This window comes from Piliocolobus tephrosceles, chromosome 16, assembly GCF_002776525.5.
Source record: "Piliocolobus tephrosceles isolate RC106 chromosome 16, ASM277652v3, whole genome shotgun sequence".
Classification (NCBI taxonomy): Eukaryota; Metazoa; Chordata; class Mammalia; order Primates; family Cercopithecidae; genus Piliocolobus; species Piliocolobus tephrosceles.
This window is the reverse complement of record NC_045449.1, coordinates 60,543,735-60,561,503: the sequence shown is the minus strand read 5'-3', so window position 1 is coordinate 60,561,503 and position 17,769 is coordinate 60,543,735. Positions and strand designations below refer to the sequence as shown.

General features: G+C 48.1%; 1 protein-coding gene across 1 annotated transcript in view; it reads right to left on the bottom strand.

Moving 5' to 3' along the window:
• Nucleotides 1–4,217: 4,217 nt before the first annotated feature.
• CACNG5 (calcium voltage-gated channel auxiliary subunit gamma 5) overlaps nucleotides 4,218–17,769 on the bottom strand; it is a 51,455-nt gene continuing 37,903 nt past the window's right edge. Inside the window, exons 2-6 of the mRNA XM_023212119.1 lie at nucleotides 12,085–12,383; nucleotides 10,558–10,644; nucleotides 8,924–9,064; nucleotides 5,031–5,176; nucleotides 4,218–4,719 (exon numbers count right to left, since the gene is read on the bottom strand). Of these exons, the coding sequence (XP_023067887.1) occupies nucleotides 4,462–4,719; nucleotides 5,031–5,176; nucleotides 8,924–9,064; nucleotides 10,558–10,644; nucleotides 12,085–12,280 (828 nt within the window). The 5' untranslated portion in view covers nucleotides 12,281–12,383 and the 3' untranslated portion in view covers nucleotides 4,218–4,461. The remainder of the gene's footprint in view (nucleotides 4,720–5,030; nucleotides 5,177–8,923; nucleotides 9,065–10,557; nucleotides 10,645–12,084; nucleotides 12,384–17,769) is intronic.

Genomic DNA, 17,769 nt, shown 5'->3' with positions numbered 1-17,769 from the left:
AAAGCCTGAATAGAACAAAGGCTGACTACCCCTGAGCAGCTAGGATTTCTGCCAGGAGATTGATTGCAAGTTTAGACTCGAACTGCAAGTCCTCATTGGGTCTCCAGCCCACCAGCCTCCACCATCATATTTTGGTTGTACTCACCAAGCCTCCACAACTTCTTGAGCTAAGTTCTTAAAATAAATCTTTCTATATATTCATCCTATTGATTCTGTTTCTCTAGAGAACCCTAATAGACCCCTTGTATCTAGGGAGAAGGGAGAGTTACTCAAACATTAAGGAGGGGTGCCCCCCACATGTGGTTCTCTAGGGACATCACTGATAAGCCTGTGGCACCTGTGGATTTCCCCCCCACCCCCACCCCAGCTCTGCATGCAGCCCTGGTAACACATAATTCTTCTGAAGGTCACTGGTGGGGCTGAGAGGACATCATTGACTCACCCATGGGACAAGAAAGAGGGTAGGGGACAGGCACAGTAGCTCATGCCTGTAATCCCAGCACTTTGGGAGGCCAAGGCAGGCGGATCACTTGAGGTCAGGAGTTCAAGACCAACTGGCCAATATGGGGAAACCCCATCTCTACTAAAAATACAAAAATTAGCTGGGCATGGTGGTACATGCCTGCTATCCCAGCTACTTGGGAGGTTGATGCAGGAGAATTGCTGGAGCCCAGGAGACAGAGGTTGCAGTGAGCTGAGATCGCACCACTGCACTGACAGAGCAGGAGCTTCACCATTTTGTACAAGCACTACCATTTTAAAGTTCACCTTGATCAAAAACCACCTAAATCCAAAGGATGTCAGCCTAATGGCTAAGGTCAGCATGACCATAAACCACAAATGACATCTCTGACCAGACCTATTCCAAACCCCTCCCCGACCAGAGACATGCCAGCCCTGAGATAACCTCCCCTCCAGCCAGAGAGATGTCAGCCCCAAGATAACCTCTTGCTGACCAGAGACATTCCAACCCTGCCATAAACTTCTCCCCCACACAGAAATATTCCAAGCTCTTTCACCAATAAATACTTTTAGTCTGTAAGAGAGAATGCTCCTGACCTAAATCATCCAGAAGCTCCTCTCAGGTTTATTCTCCAAAATAAACCTGTCTTTGACTGTTGAGCCACTTTTTGTGGTTCTTTCCTCTTTCTTTAACTCTTACATGCACTCCAGCCTGGGTGACAGAGCAAGACATCATCTCACAAAAATAAAAAGAAAAAAAAAGGGTAGTGAGTTCCAGGCGTGGGAGAACCAATGTCAGATTGTTCCCTGTTACCCCAACTCATTTTATTCCATAATTCATAACACTTGGGTTTATTAGTGTTATTAGTCCCCTCCCATTTTTTACAGTGCTTGAGGAAACAAAAGATCAGAATGTATATTGAAGAAGAGACCCTAATTTATGATTTCTGAGTTGAGTTTGTACATGTTTAATGCTTGGTAAAAAATCTCCTGATTGAGGAGAGGCTGCAACTAGGCCCTGATTCTGAGATGAATTTATAGACAGAAAGGAAATTGTGATGGTGGTGTGATTATTGACACATTCACCCACCCCCGATGGGGAAAAAAATGGCCCAGAACTTGTTCCTAAGATGTGTGTAAACCACATCTTCCCAGGCTAAGGGCTCCTTCATTTAGCAGCTCAGCATCAGGGCCAGTAAAGACTGAACCTAGTGATGTCTGAGTCCACAATCAGCTTGTATTTAGGAGTGGATTGTATTTTTTCTAGGTGCACAAAAAACAAGCCTGGCGCAGTGACAGAGAGTGTTCTAGAGAAGAAAAGTGCAATTAGGAGCTAATTACATTGATAAAAATTGGAGTAGAGCTCACCTAAATGATTGTCCAGTTTGGAAACACTATCTGACTGTCTCCAAGCACAAAAACGGATTCCTATACTTTGTTGTGGGGAGAACATGGTTTCGGTATTATTCTGTAAACAGTAACTGAAGAAGACAACAGTCATTGCAAGGGTGCCAGTGGAGAGGGAAGGGAGCCTCGCAATTGCTATCAGTTTATAGGTAAGGATTGAAAAGTCACATACAAAAGCAACAGGGAGCCTCCCACAGGAGGCTGAGTCATTGGAGTTGTGGGTGGGTAGGAGGAGAGTGGGCTTGGAAACCATTTAGGCCAAGCCTCTCAGAGTGGAAGGGTGTTGCTCAAGGATTCGTGGTGAATGAGTGGCTAAACTGGGACCAGAACTGGCTTCTCTTATCTTTCTCCTCTACCATGCTGTGAGACACATGGAAGAATCCAACAACAAAATACCTGTTATGGGCTAAACTCTGTCTTCCCTAAATTCATTTGTAGAATGACCCTCAGTACCTCAGAATATGACTATATTTGGAGATAGAGCGTTTAAAGAGGTTATTTCATGAAAATTAACCACCAATTAATTGGGGATGAACCCAAATCCAATCTGACTGGTGTCCGTATCAGGAGAGGGAATTTGGACGCACTGAGGGACACCGGGGACACGGGCACACAGACCACATGAGGACACAGCAGGAAGGTAGCCGTCTGCAAGCCAAGGACAGAGGCCTCAGAAGAAACCAATCCTGCCAACACCTTGATCTTGGACTCCGGTCCCCAGAACTGTAGGAAAATTCATGTGTGTTTTTAAGCCACCCAGCCTGTGGTAGTTCATTATGGCAGCCCAGCTGCCTAACACACAGCCCCTTCAAGGCTGCACACACCAGACGTGCAGCTTTCTGGACTACATGCTGGAGTCCACGTATCTCCATCATGGCTTTCTGTTCTCAGAACCTAACGGCGTCTTAAAGAGGGCAAGAGGGGGCCGGGCGCAGTGGCTCAAGCCTGTAATCCCAGCACTTTGGGAGGCCGAGACGGGCGGATCACGAGGTCAGGAGATCGAGACCATCCTGGCTAACATGGTGAAACCCCGTCTCTACTAAAAAAAATACAAAAAACTAGCCGGGTGAGGTGGCGGGCGCCTGTAGTCCCAGCCACTCGGGTGGCTGAGGCAGGAGAATGGGGTAAACCTGGGAGGCGGAGCTTGCAGTGAGCTGAGATCCGGCCACTGCACTCCAGCCTGGGCGACAGAGCAAGACTCCGTCTCAAAAACAAAAAAAAAGTGGGCAAGAGGAGAGCAGGCAGAACAGCGACACACAGCATTGTTTTGCTACTCAAAATCTCAAAACCAAAAACGTCTAAGCTGAGCTGACACTTGGATAGCTAAGGGGTGCATGGCTTGCAGTGGCTTCTGTGAACTTACGGAAGGTGATTAAAACCCCCCTAGGTCCGGTTTCCCACCAGAAGAATGGGTGTCACCCTGCCTGGTCTTCTGGAAAAATCTGATTTGCCTACATCTGTCCTATACCCAGGAAGCAGACACTCCTCTATATTAGGATTAAATTGGCAACCCCCAAATGTTCACAGGCAGCCTTCGGAGAGCAGCTAGATTATTCCAAGTCTGCCTTTGTTTGAATTCAAGACGCACCAGGTGTCATCAAATCCAGCTCCCACTCCCAGGCAGCCTCTTCAAAGGCTACCTTCCACTTAGGTGGTTGAGCTGTCTACAAGATTCCATCTTAGGGCTTTGGTCTGGAAATATTGACCTTGTAAGAGGGCAGTATCCCCAGGACCAGAAACAGTGTCTGGTAATAGGAACTCAGACCAGCCCAATTCTAAAATTCTCATTGTCAGAATCAGTTATTTGGGTTAAGGCATAAAAGGTTCTTGTAATATATGTTATCAAAGGGCCATACATATTACGATGTCTTCAGCCATTAACACCTCTTTGTGACTTCCTCAGTGTGACTTCAGAGCCACCCTTAATCCCTTAGGGCCAGGGCCCAGGGCAGCTGAGTTCTGGTGTGAGGCAAGGAGAAAAGGTTCACAGCCTGTGTCGGGGAGGGGAGAGCACGGACAGGTGTGTCACGTGGAGGGACATGGGTGACAAAAAAGGAGAAAGGGTTCAGAAGTAACACTGCCAGCTTGACATGTCTAAGCCAGCCAGACCTCTGTATCAGAGTCACCTTTCGGCCGGATGGTGCAGATCTTGAACGTGAATGGCCAGGCCAGTTGGCAAGTGCACAAGTCCAGCTGCATCTGTGTAAGGAGCTTGGCATCTCAGAGCTGGCCCTGACCTAGGGCCATGAAGTTGGGGGTGCAGGAAGAATATACAGAGGGAATATCAGTTTCTCCTGGGCTTGCAGGGAGCTGCTGGCTTCCTGGAGCCACTGCTGTGATTGGCACTCACATGGGCGGGGCTTCTCCCATGTTCCCAGACAATCAGCTTGCCCGCAGACTCCAGACTCCCACACCCACGCTGGGGCGGTTAGAGCCCTTCTGGAGAAGCAGGGAGAGGACTGGGGTCAAGTGACAACATCTAAGCGTGGGTGGCCTGGGCCTGTCAACCACAGGCCTGGGGCTCGGGTCACCTGGAGAGAACAGGAAGGGTTGTTTGGCCGCCCACAGTCCAGGGAGGGGGGAGGCCGAGGCTCAGCAGGGCGAAGAGGACATCTGGTCATAGTCAGGGCACTTGAGCAAGGCGGGGTAGTTGCTGTTCATCTGCAGGGAGGCCTCGCTGGAGATGTCGGAGGGGCTGCGGCCCCTGACCCAGGCGTCTGGGTGTAGGAACTGGCCTGAGTAATCGGAGCAGTTGCTCAGCCGAGGGCGGTAGAAGCCAGGGTGGGGCCTGTACATGTCCTCCGCGGTGTACCGCTTCATGAACAGGTACACAGACATCACCCCGGCACTCTACAGGGAGAAGACAGCAGAGGACAGCTCGCTGCTGGGGCCTGCCTCATCTCCCCTGGCTGGGGTTTGCACAAGACACAGCTTGAATAGGGTGGGAAGTGAATGTGGGGACAGGAGCAGGGCCCTGGGGACATCCTGGCTGGAGGAGACCCAGGAAGGTAAGACTGACACATTCTGGGATGAGGAAGGGAAGTAGGGTGGGTGGCCCAGGGTCCAAAATGCTTGTGGAATGTCCCCTCTCCCCACTCTCCCCGGCTCAGTGGAGCGATGCCCAGCCCCAGCCTATCCCTACTTAGGGTGACGGGCTTTACCTCCGTTAAAAGGAAGGAGATGGCGGCGAAGGCAAACGACCAACCATACTTGTAGTTGAAGTAGGTCTCTGCGTCCTTGGTCCTGTTGAGCATCTCGTCGTTGATGCTGGAGATGTAGAGCACTAGGCCCACCACAAGAGAGAGGCCTGGTTGGGCAGCAGGGAAGAGGGGATGCTCAGCCCAGAGGCCCTGGAAGTTTGCTGAGGTGGCACCCACCTCCCTTTGCAATTCAGGAGCAAAGCCGCCGGCCTGGGGGTAACAGTGCTCTCAGTGGAGTTCAAAGGCGAGCACCCTGTTTAGACCAGCACCTTCTAGACAGCAGATAGTTTCAGGGAAGAAGCTCCTATATACCTGCCCTCCTAAGCCATGGGCTAAGCCCAGTGGTTCTCACCCTGTTGTGCGTATCTGTCACACAGGCCTGAGCCCCAGCTCTAGACATTCTGATACACCTGGTCTGGGATGGGGACCTGGCACTGTATTTTCTTTTTTTGAGGTGGATTTTCACTCTTGTCGCCCAGGCTGGAGTGCAGTGGCGTGATCTTGGCTCACTGTAGCCTCTGCCTCCCGGGTTCAAGCGATTCTCCTGCCTCAGCCCCCCGAGTAGCTGGGATCACAGGTGCCTGCCACCATGACCAGCTGATTTTGTGTTTTTAGTAGAGATGACGTTTCTCCATGTTGGCCAGGTTGGTCTTGAACTCCTAACCTCAAGTGATCGCCCGCCTCAGCCTCCCAAAGTGCTAGGATTACAGGCGTGAGCCACTGAGCCTGGCACTGCATTTTCTTAAGAGGGCTGTGAACCACTGAGCTAGAAAGTGGCTTTTACAGAACTGAAGAGTAAAATAGGCCCCTGGGCAGAGAGAGCCAAGATGGTAGGTGGCACCTATCATTGTGGAGTGCCCCCATGTGGCCCATGGTCTGTGCAACCCACCTGGCCACAAGGTGTGGCCTGTCTGAGATCTTTAGGTAGGGGAGGTAAAGGGAATTTGTCCAGATTTTGGCAAGCTTTAAATCAGGAGGCCAGGGGAGACCAACCTCCTACTGCCATGGTGCAAATGACTGCCTCAGGCATCAGTTCTATCAATTAGTAGCTGTAACTGAATCACGACATAATTAATTACTCTGTTTTGAGCTGTTCAGGTTTAATTCCACTCACATTATTTTATGAAACTAGGGCATCTGGTAGGATGAATGCTAAAGGAAAATTGGTGTGACTGAAACTTTCCTAGTACTTATGTTTGAATCATTGGTGCCCTAAATGAACCCTCTTTATTGTTATCATTGAAATGACTTAATGTGGCCCATCTCAATCCTAGATTTCTGATTCTGTAGCCCACTGCTGAAAAACCTCATGTATGTCAAAGCTACTGTTTATAGCTTTGGCTATCATGAAGTTCACAGAAGGAAAAATAAAAAGCTTAACCCTAGGTCTGTACCTCTTGGACTATGTGGAAATATCACCATGGAAAGGCTGGGCTGATGACGTTGCTGGTGCTCAATAAATATGTGTTGGGTTGATGCATGGAAGGGTGGAAGGATGGATTGATAGATGGAAGAATGGATGGATGATGGGTTGGTGGGTAGATTGAAAAATGGATGGACAGATGGATGGAAAGAAGCGTGGGTAGGTGGGTGGGTGGGAGGATGGATGGATGGATGGATGGATGGATGGATGGATGGAAGGAGAAAGAAAGAGTGGCTCTTGGGCATCAGACTTTCTGACTGCCATCTGGCTCCCAAGCTACGTTGACAAGAAAATATTGGGGAAAGGATCCTAAAATTACTTAGGAGTCAGGTGGTAATCAGAATGCTTGGTATCCAATAGCTGTTTTTCCTTTCTTTCCATCCATCCATCCAGCCATCCATCCATCCATCCATCAATTATTCAAGCTATTCACCCATCCAAACATCTTCTCCCCAGGATCCCTAACCAGTCAGTCAGTCCAGGGCACCTAAATTACATTACAAAGAGCCACTTCTTTGGCCCGAGTCATTATCTCCAAAAGAAAAGGTCTCCACAGGTCACCTTGAAAAGGAGAAAGAGTCCACCTTTATTTACTGTTTTCTTTCCCCTTCTCACTCTACACACCGGCCATGAGTAATCTCATCCATGTCCATGGATTCCTTTCCCACTCCCTAGGCTGGTAGCTCTCCAATCTCTATCTTTGGTCCAAGCCACTCCCATGAGCCCCAGACGCTGACCTCTGGCAGCCTTCCGGACACCTCTTCCCAGATGTCATAAGGATACCTCAAACTCAGCATTTCCCACACTAAACTCATGATCTGCCCAAATCTGCCTCTTCTCTCTGTGATCCCTGAATCAATGATGTGATATGCCATCCACCCAGTGCTCAAGCAAGAAATTGGCACTCACCTTGACCCTTCCCTGGAAGCCTCATCCTAGTTCTGTTGAGTTTACCTCTCAAATGTCACTCGAATCCTCTCATTTCTTTCTTCTCCATCATCAACCCCCTGTTTGGGCCATCACCTCTACTATTGGAATAGCCTCTTGCCTAGTCTCCCTGCCTCCTGTCTTGCTTCCCCCTCTGCCTCCATTCCTCAGCATGGCCATTCTAAAATCCAGACCCAATCGTGTCATCCCTTGGCTCAAAATCCATTTAAGGCTTCTCCTAAAGTATGAAATCCATAAGATGACCTCGGATGCCTTCCCCAGTCTCTCTTCTCACTACAGTTTTCCTTGCACCTGCCATGATGAGCTATGATTACACTCAGTTCCCCCAATGCTTCATCCTCCCTCTTCCCTCCAGGCTACTTTTCCACCCCCACCCCCAACCTCACTTCTTTGCCTAATTCTTACTCATCCTTTAGCTTGCCTCCTCCTGGTAGTCTTCCATGACCAATCTTTGCCCTGAGTTTCAGCCACTGGTCTTGACTCCCACTGCAGTCCTTGCTGGCCACCATTCATAATTCTATGCACACTGGGTTCCTATCTCCTGTCTACTGTTTGTATCTCCCATTACACTGCCCTTTTTGTAGGCAGTGATGCCAGCAGCCAGAATAAGGCCTGGTAGATATCATGAATGTATAAAAAGAAGAAAACTGAAGTACAACCTGGCATCAGTCCAGGACGACAAGTCCATGTTGAAGGGGTCTAGGAGGGTTTATGGTGTGGTGTGTGACTGGAGAGGGAAGGAGACAGCAGGAGTCTTGGGAGGACAGCTGGGGGATGGGGGGGTGAAGGATCCATTATTCCAAAGGGATATTGTGTTCAATATTCATGCACAAACATGAAGACATAGCCCCTTCAAAAATAGGAATACTCAAGATAGTAGGAATTAAAAAGTCCTTAGGGGTAGTGATGTGTGGAGTGAGGAATGAACCCTGGGTTCCAATCCCATATTTGCCCGAGGGGAGCCTGTGCAGTCACCCCTCCTGTAGAGCCTCTGTTGCTCTTCTGGAAGGTAATGGGCCCAGGGTCCTCAGATGTTTCCTCCAGCTCTGATTCAATTCTGTCTGGATGACTGACTTAGCCTGTCCTAATTCCAGGAGTTCCCAATGCAGAGTCGTTTGGGAGTTAAACAGCAAAAGTCCAGGGTTGCCAGGCATGGTGGCTCATGCCTGTAATCCCAGAACTTTGGAAGGCCAGGGCAGTTGAATCACTTGAGCTCAGGAGTTTGAGATCAACCTGGCCAACATGGAAAAACCCTATCTTTACCAAAAATACAAAAATTAGCCAGGTGTGATGGCAGGCACCTGTAATCTCAGCTACTTGGGAGGCTGAGGCAGAAGAATTGCTTGAATTCAGGAGGGGGAGGTTGCAGTGAGCTAAGATTGTGCCACTGCACTCCAGCATGGGTGCCAGAGCAAGACTCTCTCCAAAAAAAAAAAAAAAAAAAAAAATTCAGGGTGCAAGAAAAGAAAACAACACAACTTACCTGAGAGGATAAAGAAGATGCCAGAGACAAAGGCCAGTATTGTCCGGTGGGGACGGATGTGTCCAATGTTGCTCAGGATAAACCCAATGAACATGAAGAAGAGGCTGACCAGAGGGAATGGTGTGGCTGAGCGGATCATCTCTAATTAACAGAACAAAAGGGCAGCCTGTTAGTCTACAGGCCTGACTCATTCCTCATCATTTCGAGTTGAGTGTTCCTGGCAGTGTCTCCCAACAGGTCCTCAAATCTCCACCCCTGCAGGGGTTCCCCAGACTCTACCCCCATCAGGTGGCCTGGGGATCTCCCATTATTAGCAGGACTTTTATCCCTCAGGTGGGCCTGGAAGGTCTGACTTCAAGTGTCAGCATCTTCAGGGCCTCTGTCATTTCCCCCAGGCATAAGCTACTACCCTCCTGGGGGTCCACACTGTCTACCAATATGGAGTCCGTACTGCCTGCAAATATGGCAGCTGTGGAAGGGCCAGGTCATTCCATCTTGCTTCTTCTTCCAGGCAGATTCACCATTTCCTTGGGGAAGAGGTTGCTTTGAATGGTGCAGGGGACAGTTACAGCCTCTGTTTTCTTCAACTTGTAATTACTTGGGTAGCAGTTCTGTTGGGGCTAGTCTTTGTCCTTGGTTCCTGAGAGACAACCTCTAAATTCTTAGAATTTTCCAAGGATGGGAGTGTCTTCATTATTCACGGTAGGTCTCTCAACCACACTTGAGTTTTTGCTAACCAGGTGGCTCAGGATGGGGGCTAGAAACACCAACCACAGGATTAGAAGATTGGGGTTTTGAGCCAGGTGACATCAGTCTGGCCTCTAGGGAAGGTAAGGGGCTGGAGGGTGAGTTCAGTCACATGATCAATCATGTAATCAATTATGCCTATGTAATGAAACCCAATAAAAACTCTGGACACCAAAGCTCAGTTGAGCATCCTGGTTGATGAACGCATCAGTGTGTGAAGATGGTGACACAACCTGATTCCATGGAGAGAAGACTGAAGCTCCACATTCAGGACCCACCCCCAGACCTTGCCCTATGTGTCTCTTCATCTGGCTGGTCCTGATTTGTGTCCTTTGTAATAAAATTGGAATATTGGAATGGTAAGTGTAGCACTTTCCTGAGTTCTGTGAGTCATTTTTGCAAATTACTGAACCTGACGGAGTTACAGGAGCTCCCATATTTGGAGCTAATTGGTCAGAAGTGCAGGAAGCCAGGGACCTCTGAACTTGCAGCTAGCATCTGAAATAAGGGTAGTCTTGCTAGGGGCTGAGACCTTAAATCTGTGGAGTCTCTGTTAACTCCAGGCGATTAGTATCAGAATTGCATTGCAATATTGCAAATTCATACTGGGGGCAGAACTGACTCTGTTGAGGTCAAGGCCATAAAGTCAGGCTCCCTGCGATCCAGAGAGCTCAGTTCCCTGATTGATGCCTGGGTCAGTAGACTGGGAGACTCCAGCAACCTGTTTTCACTACTGGAAAATTAAGCTGTAGTGAACTCAGGTCAGCATACCCAGTGGAGTCTAAGGGCATTCCTCTTGAGAAATCTGCTGGCACCTTGAGTCTTCCCTCTGCCCTGCTCCTCTCTGTCCAGCCAGTGGCCCAGGTTGCCAGACTCAAGGCACTTACTCAGAACATTGACCGTGGACTCGGATGTCAGCTGGGTGTTCATGGGCATCACATATTCAATGGTGAAGCAACGCCCCCGCTCCTCACCTGTGGAGACAAGAATCACATTTCCAGGTCCTTCTTGAATATGGATTTGAAGTTAGTTCATTCAAATGGTATTTCCAAGTGTTTTTAGCATCTTTGACCTGCTGTGTCTTTGTACCTGAGCTAGATCCAAACCCTATGGGGGTCCTGTTCCTGGCTCATAGCCCACAGCAGGGGTGGAGGCATGTCCTGACGTGACAACCTTCCTGGAAAAGCACCTGTGTGAGGATGGACCCAAGCACCAAGAGTCACATGAAAAGAGGTTGGTATTGCAAACTCTCCATGCTGAGTGAACAACTGGTGCCATCTCACTGCGTTTGGCCAGATGGGGCTGACAATGGTGCATAGCTGACTTACATTGTCCAGTGTGGGTGTCATGGAGCAGAACTCCAAAAGCCTTGTCAACCACCCTGGAAACCAGATCCTAGTGATTTCAAACTCCAGATTTAAGCACAGACCAATCCCACGCAGTCTGGGGCAGAAGAAGTCAGAGTTGGATGCCATTCCCATGGCAGACTCAACACCTTGAGGTATCTTCCCTGCTAAATACTGGTGGGAACACACACCCACTCCAACTCCCAAAGCTGTACTATCAAGCTGGGAGGAAAAAGGCTGGGAGAGCCAAACTGTGTGTCTTCCCAATGCACACATAAGTTACAGGTCCCTACCAAGAAAAGCCCAGTGACCACACTGTGGCAATCCAGGCCAGCCCAGGCTTGCAGCTAGTCTTGTATGACTTGGAGATGCTTTTCTTGTGCAGGCTGGTCTTGGGCCATAATAAAGGGATAAGGGATAGAATTCTTGGAGTGGTAACTTGAAGGGTTATGGAGAAGCCCCTAGTGAGTGAAAAGGCAGGTCCAGATAAGTGGGGTCAAAACCTCTACCATGCAGCAGAAGCTGGAGGGACCTGCTCATGCATTTTCTCTGTGCCATTTTATGGAGGAACAGAGAAACTGCCAAGTATCTTCTATTCTATAAACTAGTGGATGCAAGGAAGCTGAGTTAAGGAGACTTAACCTCTTTGAATCTTCATTTCTACATTTGCAAAGTGGAAATAATGAGTCCTGTGTTGCAGTACTGTTGGGAGGATTATATGGGATCAATACTTCAATGAGCTAAAGCATGCATGAACATTTGAGATCTGTGCAGTGTCATTCACATCTAGTCCTGGGAGCAGAGTGTGGGGAAGGCATAGTTACATTCATCTTTCAGGAAGGAAGACCTAGGAGGTGAAAAGACTGGCTCAAATGAACATCGAGAATCAGGACTTGAGTTTGGAACAGGGTCCCAGTCACTGCAGGGAGCACCACCCGCCATATATAGGGATCATTCGTGGTGAACGGTCTCTTTCCAGTATCTCTTGGCCATCTCTTCCCAGGGAGGGACCTCTTGGGGCAGGTGATATCAGGGGGCAGGGCTGTCCCCAACCCTGGGCACCTTTACCTGCAAGGAAGCAGACCCGCCAGAGGCCTGAGTGCAGGGACATCTTGATCTCGGTGCTCTGGTTCTGGGGCACAATCACACCCTCCTCCAGGTACAGCCAGTAGTCGGTGCTGACCGCGATACCCAGGAGGCCCAGGCCACAGACAGCAAAGACGCTGCTCAGCAGGGTCAGGGCCTTCCTCCCGCAGGCACTCATCTTCCTGGACTGTGGCTGGGCGGCCAGTTGTCACACTCCCACCAGCACGGACTGTCCTCTGGGGCCAGGGAGAGTGGGTGAGCAGGTGGCAGTGCTCACGGCTCTGAGAAGACAAAGATGAGGAGCCAGTAACTAAAGTCAACCCCCAACCTGGCTCAATGGATGGGTAAAGACCACCAGGCAACCCCCAGGACACCAAGTCACCGAAACAGAGGTGCCACCCTCTCCCCAACCCTGCAGCCATTCAGAGCATTCTTGGCATGCCGCTGCAAGGACCCCCTTGTCCTCTCTGGGAGTCCCCTTGCTGGGTACTGCCATTCATTCATTCATTCATTCATTCATTCATTCATTCAGCAACCCATTGTGCCAGACATGGGAGATACAAAAATGAACATGACACTGTCCTTGTCATTGAAGGGTTTCCCATCTAGAATAACAAAGGCACCCCCAAAGCAATTAAATGCAGCCCTTTGAGGGCTGCGATAGAGACCTGTCCAGGAAGTAGAGAGGAAGAATGGAGGAGAGCACTCTGCTGGGTGGGTGAGCTTCTCTGTGTTGAAAAGGATTCTGAGGCTCAAATACACTCTGTGAAAGATGCTGGTTCCATACAGGACACGGGCAGCAGCCTTGGGAAGGAGTAGAGGGGCAGGGAAGACTTCTTGGAGGAAGGTATCCTCCTCATGTGACACTAATCAGTTGCAGGACTGGGTCAACACAAGTAAAGAAGCCACACCACAGTCCAAGTGCAACAACCTCCTAAATCCACCTAATCAGAAATGGGCTGACTCTTGCCTGCTCAGCACACTGTGTTGGCAGGGGCCAGCTCTGAACGAGAAAAATAGAAGCTAAGTGTCTATGCAAGGTCAACCACAAGCCCCACCTGCTGATACCTGCCAGGGTCAGGCACTGGACTTAGAGCTAGAAAACAGTGGAGAGCAAGGCAGATGGATGCCAGCCCCCATGGAGCCCATAGCCAGTCTCAGGGCTCCTGTGCTCTGGCTGTAATCTAGAATCACCTAGGAAGTGTCTAAAAATCCCTGATACCCTGGCGCTGCTCCAAGAGATTCTGATACAACTGGGCTCAAGTGGGGCCTGGGCAATGGTATTTTTTAAATGCTGCCAAGTGATTCTAATGTGTAGCCAAAGTTCAGAACAATTGGTCTTTGCTACTCCAGGTATGGTCCATGGACCAGTCACACGGGCATCACCAGGCAGCTGGTTAGAAAAATAGATTCTCTGGCCTTTCCAACATCCTAAATTGAAATCTGCATTTTAACAGGATCCAGGTGAGTTGTCTGCCTACTAAAATCTGAGAAGTGGGGTGCCAGTCAAACAGGTTTGTTTGCTGTGCCAATCAAACAGCATTGTAATATAGCAACTGCTATGATGGGGGAAAACCCAGGATACGACAAGGGCCCAGAAGGGGTCATCCAGTGGGGTTGGATGGGGCAGGCAGAGCCATCTCTAGAAGAGGGTGAGGCCTGGGGCAACTCAGAAAGGTTGTGTCACCCAAGCCAGCCGTGGCTGCAAGTTCGCTATACACTGCCAGCATCTTTCACTGGCTCCTTGCAATATTGCAAAGTCAGAACTTTTGAAACAGGATGTTAGTGATGTTTAGGAAAGAGGTGCAGCAGTGCTTTGGTGCAGTCCACCAATATCAGGGCTCCAGTGGTGTCCTAGGGCCCTACCCCAGGGATGGTATCATGTCCCAGTTGAGATCCGAGGCACGGGTGGGTATTGAGACAGCTGAAAAGGGATAGAAGCCAGATTTGTCTGCAGAGTCTGAGTTGACCACAGGAGGAGAGTGAGAGGATTAGAGCCTCTTTGTGAGAAGGGGTTAGGGGTGCACACTGGCCCTGATTCCACAGCGCCCGCCCTGCCCTGGCAGTTGATCATGGGAAAGTTGATTGATCTACAGAGTGAGCCACACATTGGCTTCCTGGAGGCCTGCGTGAGTCTACGTCCATGTTTCAAGGCTGAAGAGCACAGGGCTTTAAGCCACAGTGATCCTTCCTGTGTTGGCTTTGACAAAGGAGGGAGAAATGAAAAGCCAAACAGCCCTCTCCATGCAGCCAAGTCATTCTCCATGCAACAGGGTGGGCAGAGGGGAGCAGGACAGCTTGTATCTAGCACAGGTATCTAGTAAAGCGCCTATAAGCCCTGTGCTTGCAGCTGCGGAAGAGGCGACAAAATCAGAGGTGTTGCTGCTTGCAGAGTTTGCGAGCTGGAAAAATGGGAAACCACAGCATCCCGTTCTGACTGAAGGGTAGCATCATAACAGGCAGAACCCAGGTCCTGAGGAAGAGAAGCCGACTCCTAGCAGAGGCCCCAGGCAAGGCTGCTGCCAACTGGTGGGAAGCAGTCGTGACATTGTAATGATAGTATTTTTATATTAATAGTAGTTAGCCAAATACTGTCATTTACACTTGAAGCTCACAAAGTCCCAACATCTGCCAAAGGAAATGGAATTGAAACTCCAAAGATGGTTAGCAGGGGTAAGGGGAGCAGTGGAGAACAAAGGGATATGGCTCCCATAGGCGAACAGAGCCTTGAACTTACTACACTCAACCATGCTACTAAATGTCCATGTAAGGTTGGGAAATTAACTTCTCTGCTATGGTTTGGATAAGGTGGTTTGTTTGTCCCCACCAAACCTCATGTTGAAATTTGATCCTCAATGTGTCAGTGTTGGGAGGTGGGCCTAGTGGAAGGTGTCTGGGGTCGTGGGATCCCTCAGGAATGGCTTGGTGCTGTTATCACGGTGGTGAGTTCTCACCCTCGAAGACTGGATTAGTTTGAGGGAATGAATTAGTTCCCTTGAGACAGAGTTGTTATAAAGCCTCAGGTTTCCTCCGTTTCCTTCTTGCCCTTCTCTGTTGTGTTGTGATGCCATATGAAAGCCCTCATCACAGGCCAGGGATATGGCCTTGAACGTTTCAGCCTGCAGAACCAAGAGCTAAATAAACCTCTTTTCTTTGTAAATCATCCAGTCTCAGGTATTCTCTTATAGCAACACAGAACAAATGAAGACACTCTCTGAAGCCTAATTTTCTCCTGGATAACATGGAGGAAGAGACTAATAATAAAAGCTAAAGTATATTGAATGTTTATCATTGTTAGTCATCCTGTTAAGCACTTTACTCCCTATTCTAATCCTGGCTATTCTATTACCATCCCCATTTTACAAGTGAGCAAACTGAGATCAGACAGGTTAAGAAGCTTACACAAGAGCACTCAGCTGGCAAATGGTGGTACCTGTATTTGAACCTTACCCTGCCCCACTCCCAAGCCCTTTTACAAGGCTTGCATTCTCAAACTCCCACCCCCATGAGTTTACCAAAAGTGGGTTCTATGGAGCAATAATTCCATGGAATATTCTAGAAAAAGTGACTCTGGTTAAAAGGAAAAAAAAAATCAGCTTGTGAGAAGCACTGCACCTAGCTCTTGAAGAACTGCATTGCACATTATGGTAAAGACTTTGAAAATCCTGATTAGCTTTGTTTATTTCAGTATTTTCCAAACTTAATTGAGAGAGAGAAAAAAAAAAGACATCATGTTCTGTGAAACCCACTTTGGGAACCACACTACCTGCCAGAAAGAATAGGAAGACCTGCCTTGCTCACTCCACAAAATTGCTGGTGTGATTAAACGCGACAGCAGATACGACTATGCTTTGAAAAAAATCTAAAGCATGATCCTGGCATAAGGTATTGTTATTAAGCAACAGTGGACTAAGCCCCTGCGTCTTGCAGAGAGAATGGATCAGAGCTTCCGAAGCATGACTGCTGTTGCCTGGTTGAAGCTGAGCAGCCAATCTTAATGTTAAGCTTGGCAGGGAGATGAAAAAGATCCATGTCTTGGAGATTTGAAAAGATGAAAGTGGAGAGGAAATTGGATCTTAATCTACAAAAGTAAGAAATAAAAGAAGAGGCTGAAAGTGACCTTGCCTGCCAGACTCTACAACAGCAGATCCTAAAGCCTGGAATAGACCTAGGAAAACCAAAAAGTTTCATCCATTTCCAGAGTATGTAATACATTTATGGAATGCTACCTGGGGTGAAAAATAGCAATCTCATTCATTACAAAATTATATCTATGCTTCTATTATGTAAGCCTATTTATTTATAAATAAATAATGTTATTGACTGAGTATTGGTTAGCCCCCAGGCACTGTGCAAAGCCCTTCATGTACAGGGTTTCATCAGGACCTCACAATAACCCCATGAGTAGGTAGGATTAGCCCCACTTTGTGGATGGAGAAACTCAGGGTTAGAGATGTGGAGTAGCCTACAGGAAATCATAGGTGAGCGGTAGGCTGGTTTTAAACCCAGGTCTAACTCCAAAGTCTATGCTTGGATTACATCATCTCCCTGCTGAAGAAATACGGGTTCAAAGAGTGTCGGGAAGAAGGAAAATCACCCAAAGTAGGTCACTCAGGCAATCTAGAAATGTATGAGACATAGTATTCGGAAATGTTTCTTTAGAAGTGGCCAAGTGTCACATAAAGGCTTCTCGTTTGATACTATAGGGCATATTGTTGGGAGTCATCCAGCCATATCTTCTGGTAGCTTCTTGGAGGTGCACTATGACCCAGGATTTCTACTTCTGAAACCCACCTTGTGGGGTGGCAGGACTAGTATTTCCCTCAAACCACACACAGGAGACCAAGATCCAGAGGGGAGAAGTACCTGGGATTACCCAGCCAGTTACTTGGAAAGATAAAAGTGTGCACTAGAAGTATTTTAGATCCTGACCCAGTACTTTTTTTCCTGTATTGCGCAGAAAATTATATAACACAGAAAATGAAAATTACCTGCGCTTTCCCACTCTGAGAACACCATCATTATTAATATCTTAGTTCATTGCCTTTTAGTCTTTTTCCTACATAGTTGTGCATGTGTTAAATATTCTCCCACCCAGTGTCTTCAGTAGGGACAGGAGTGACCTTGAATGCACCCTAGTCTGGACTGCATTCCTAGGCCCTTGTTCGAGCTTCTGCTTTTACACGGTTCCTTCTCTATCCCACGAATCTCACATTCATTTGATTTTTCTTATAGGAGAGGAGCCATTTTTTATAAGTTGCTACCACAAGAGAAAATGTTTACACTATAATAGTAAATGAATGAAGTTGAATGCAACATCACACTTTTAACTTAAACTCAACTGTAAACAAAATTCACAGACTGGAAAGAAATAACCCAAAATGTTGATGCTGGCTGCTTCCAGGTAATTAGGTTATGCATTTTTTTTTAATACTTCTTTGTGCTCAACAAAGTTTCTCAAAGAACATGTATTGTTTCCAGAATCAGAGAAGAAAACTAAATCAAAGATTAGAGTGATCTATTCTCCAATCACTGCCCTTGTATACAAAAGTGCAGGGCTCCAGCTAAACTCCTAGGGTAGAGATGCCAACATGTAGTGTCGTCTTTTGAGGACTGGGTTCCAGAAGCAGGCAGCCTTCTTGAGCTTTTTTTTTTTTTTTTTGACGG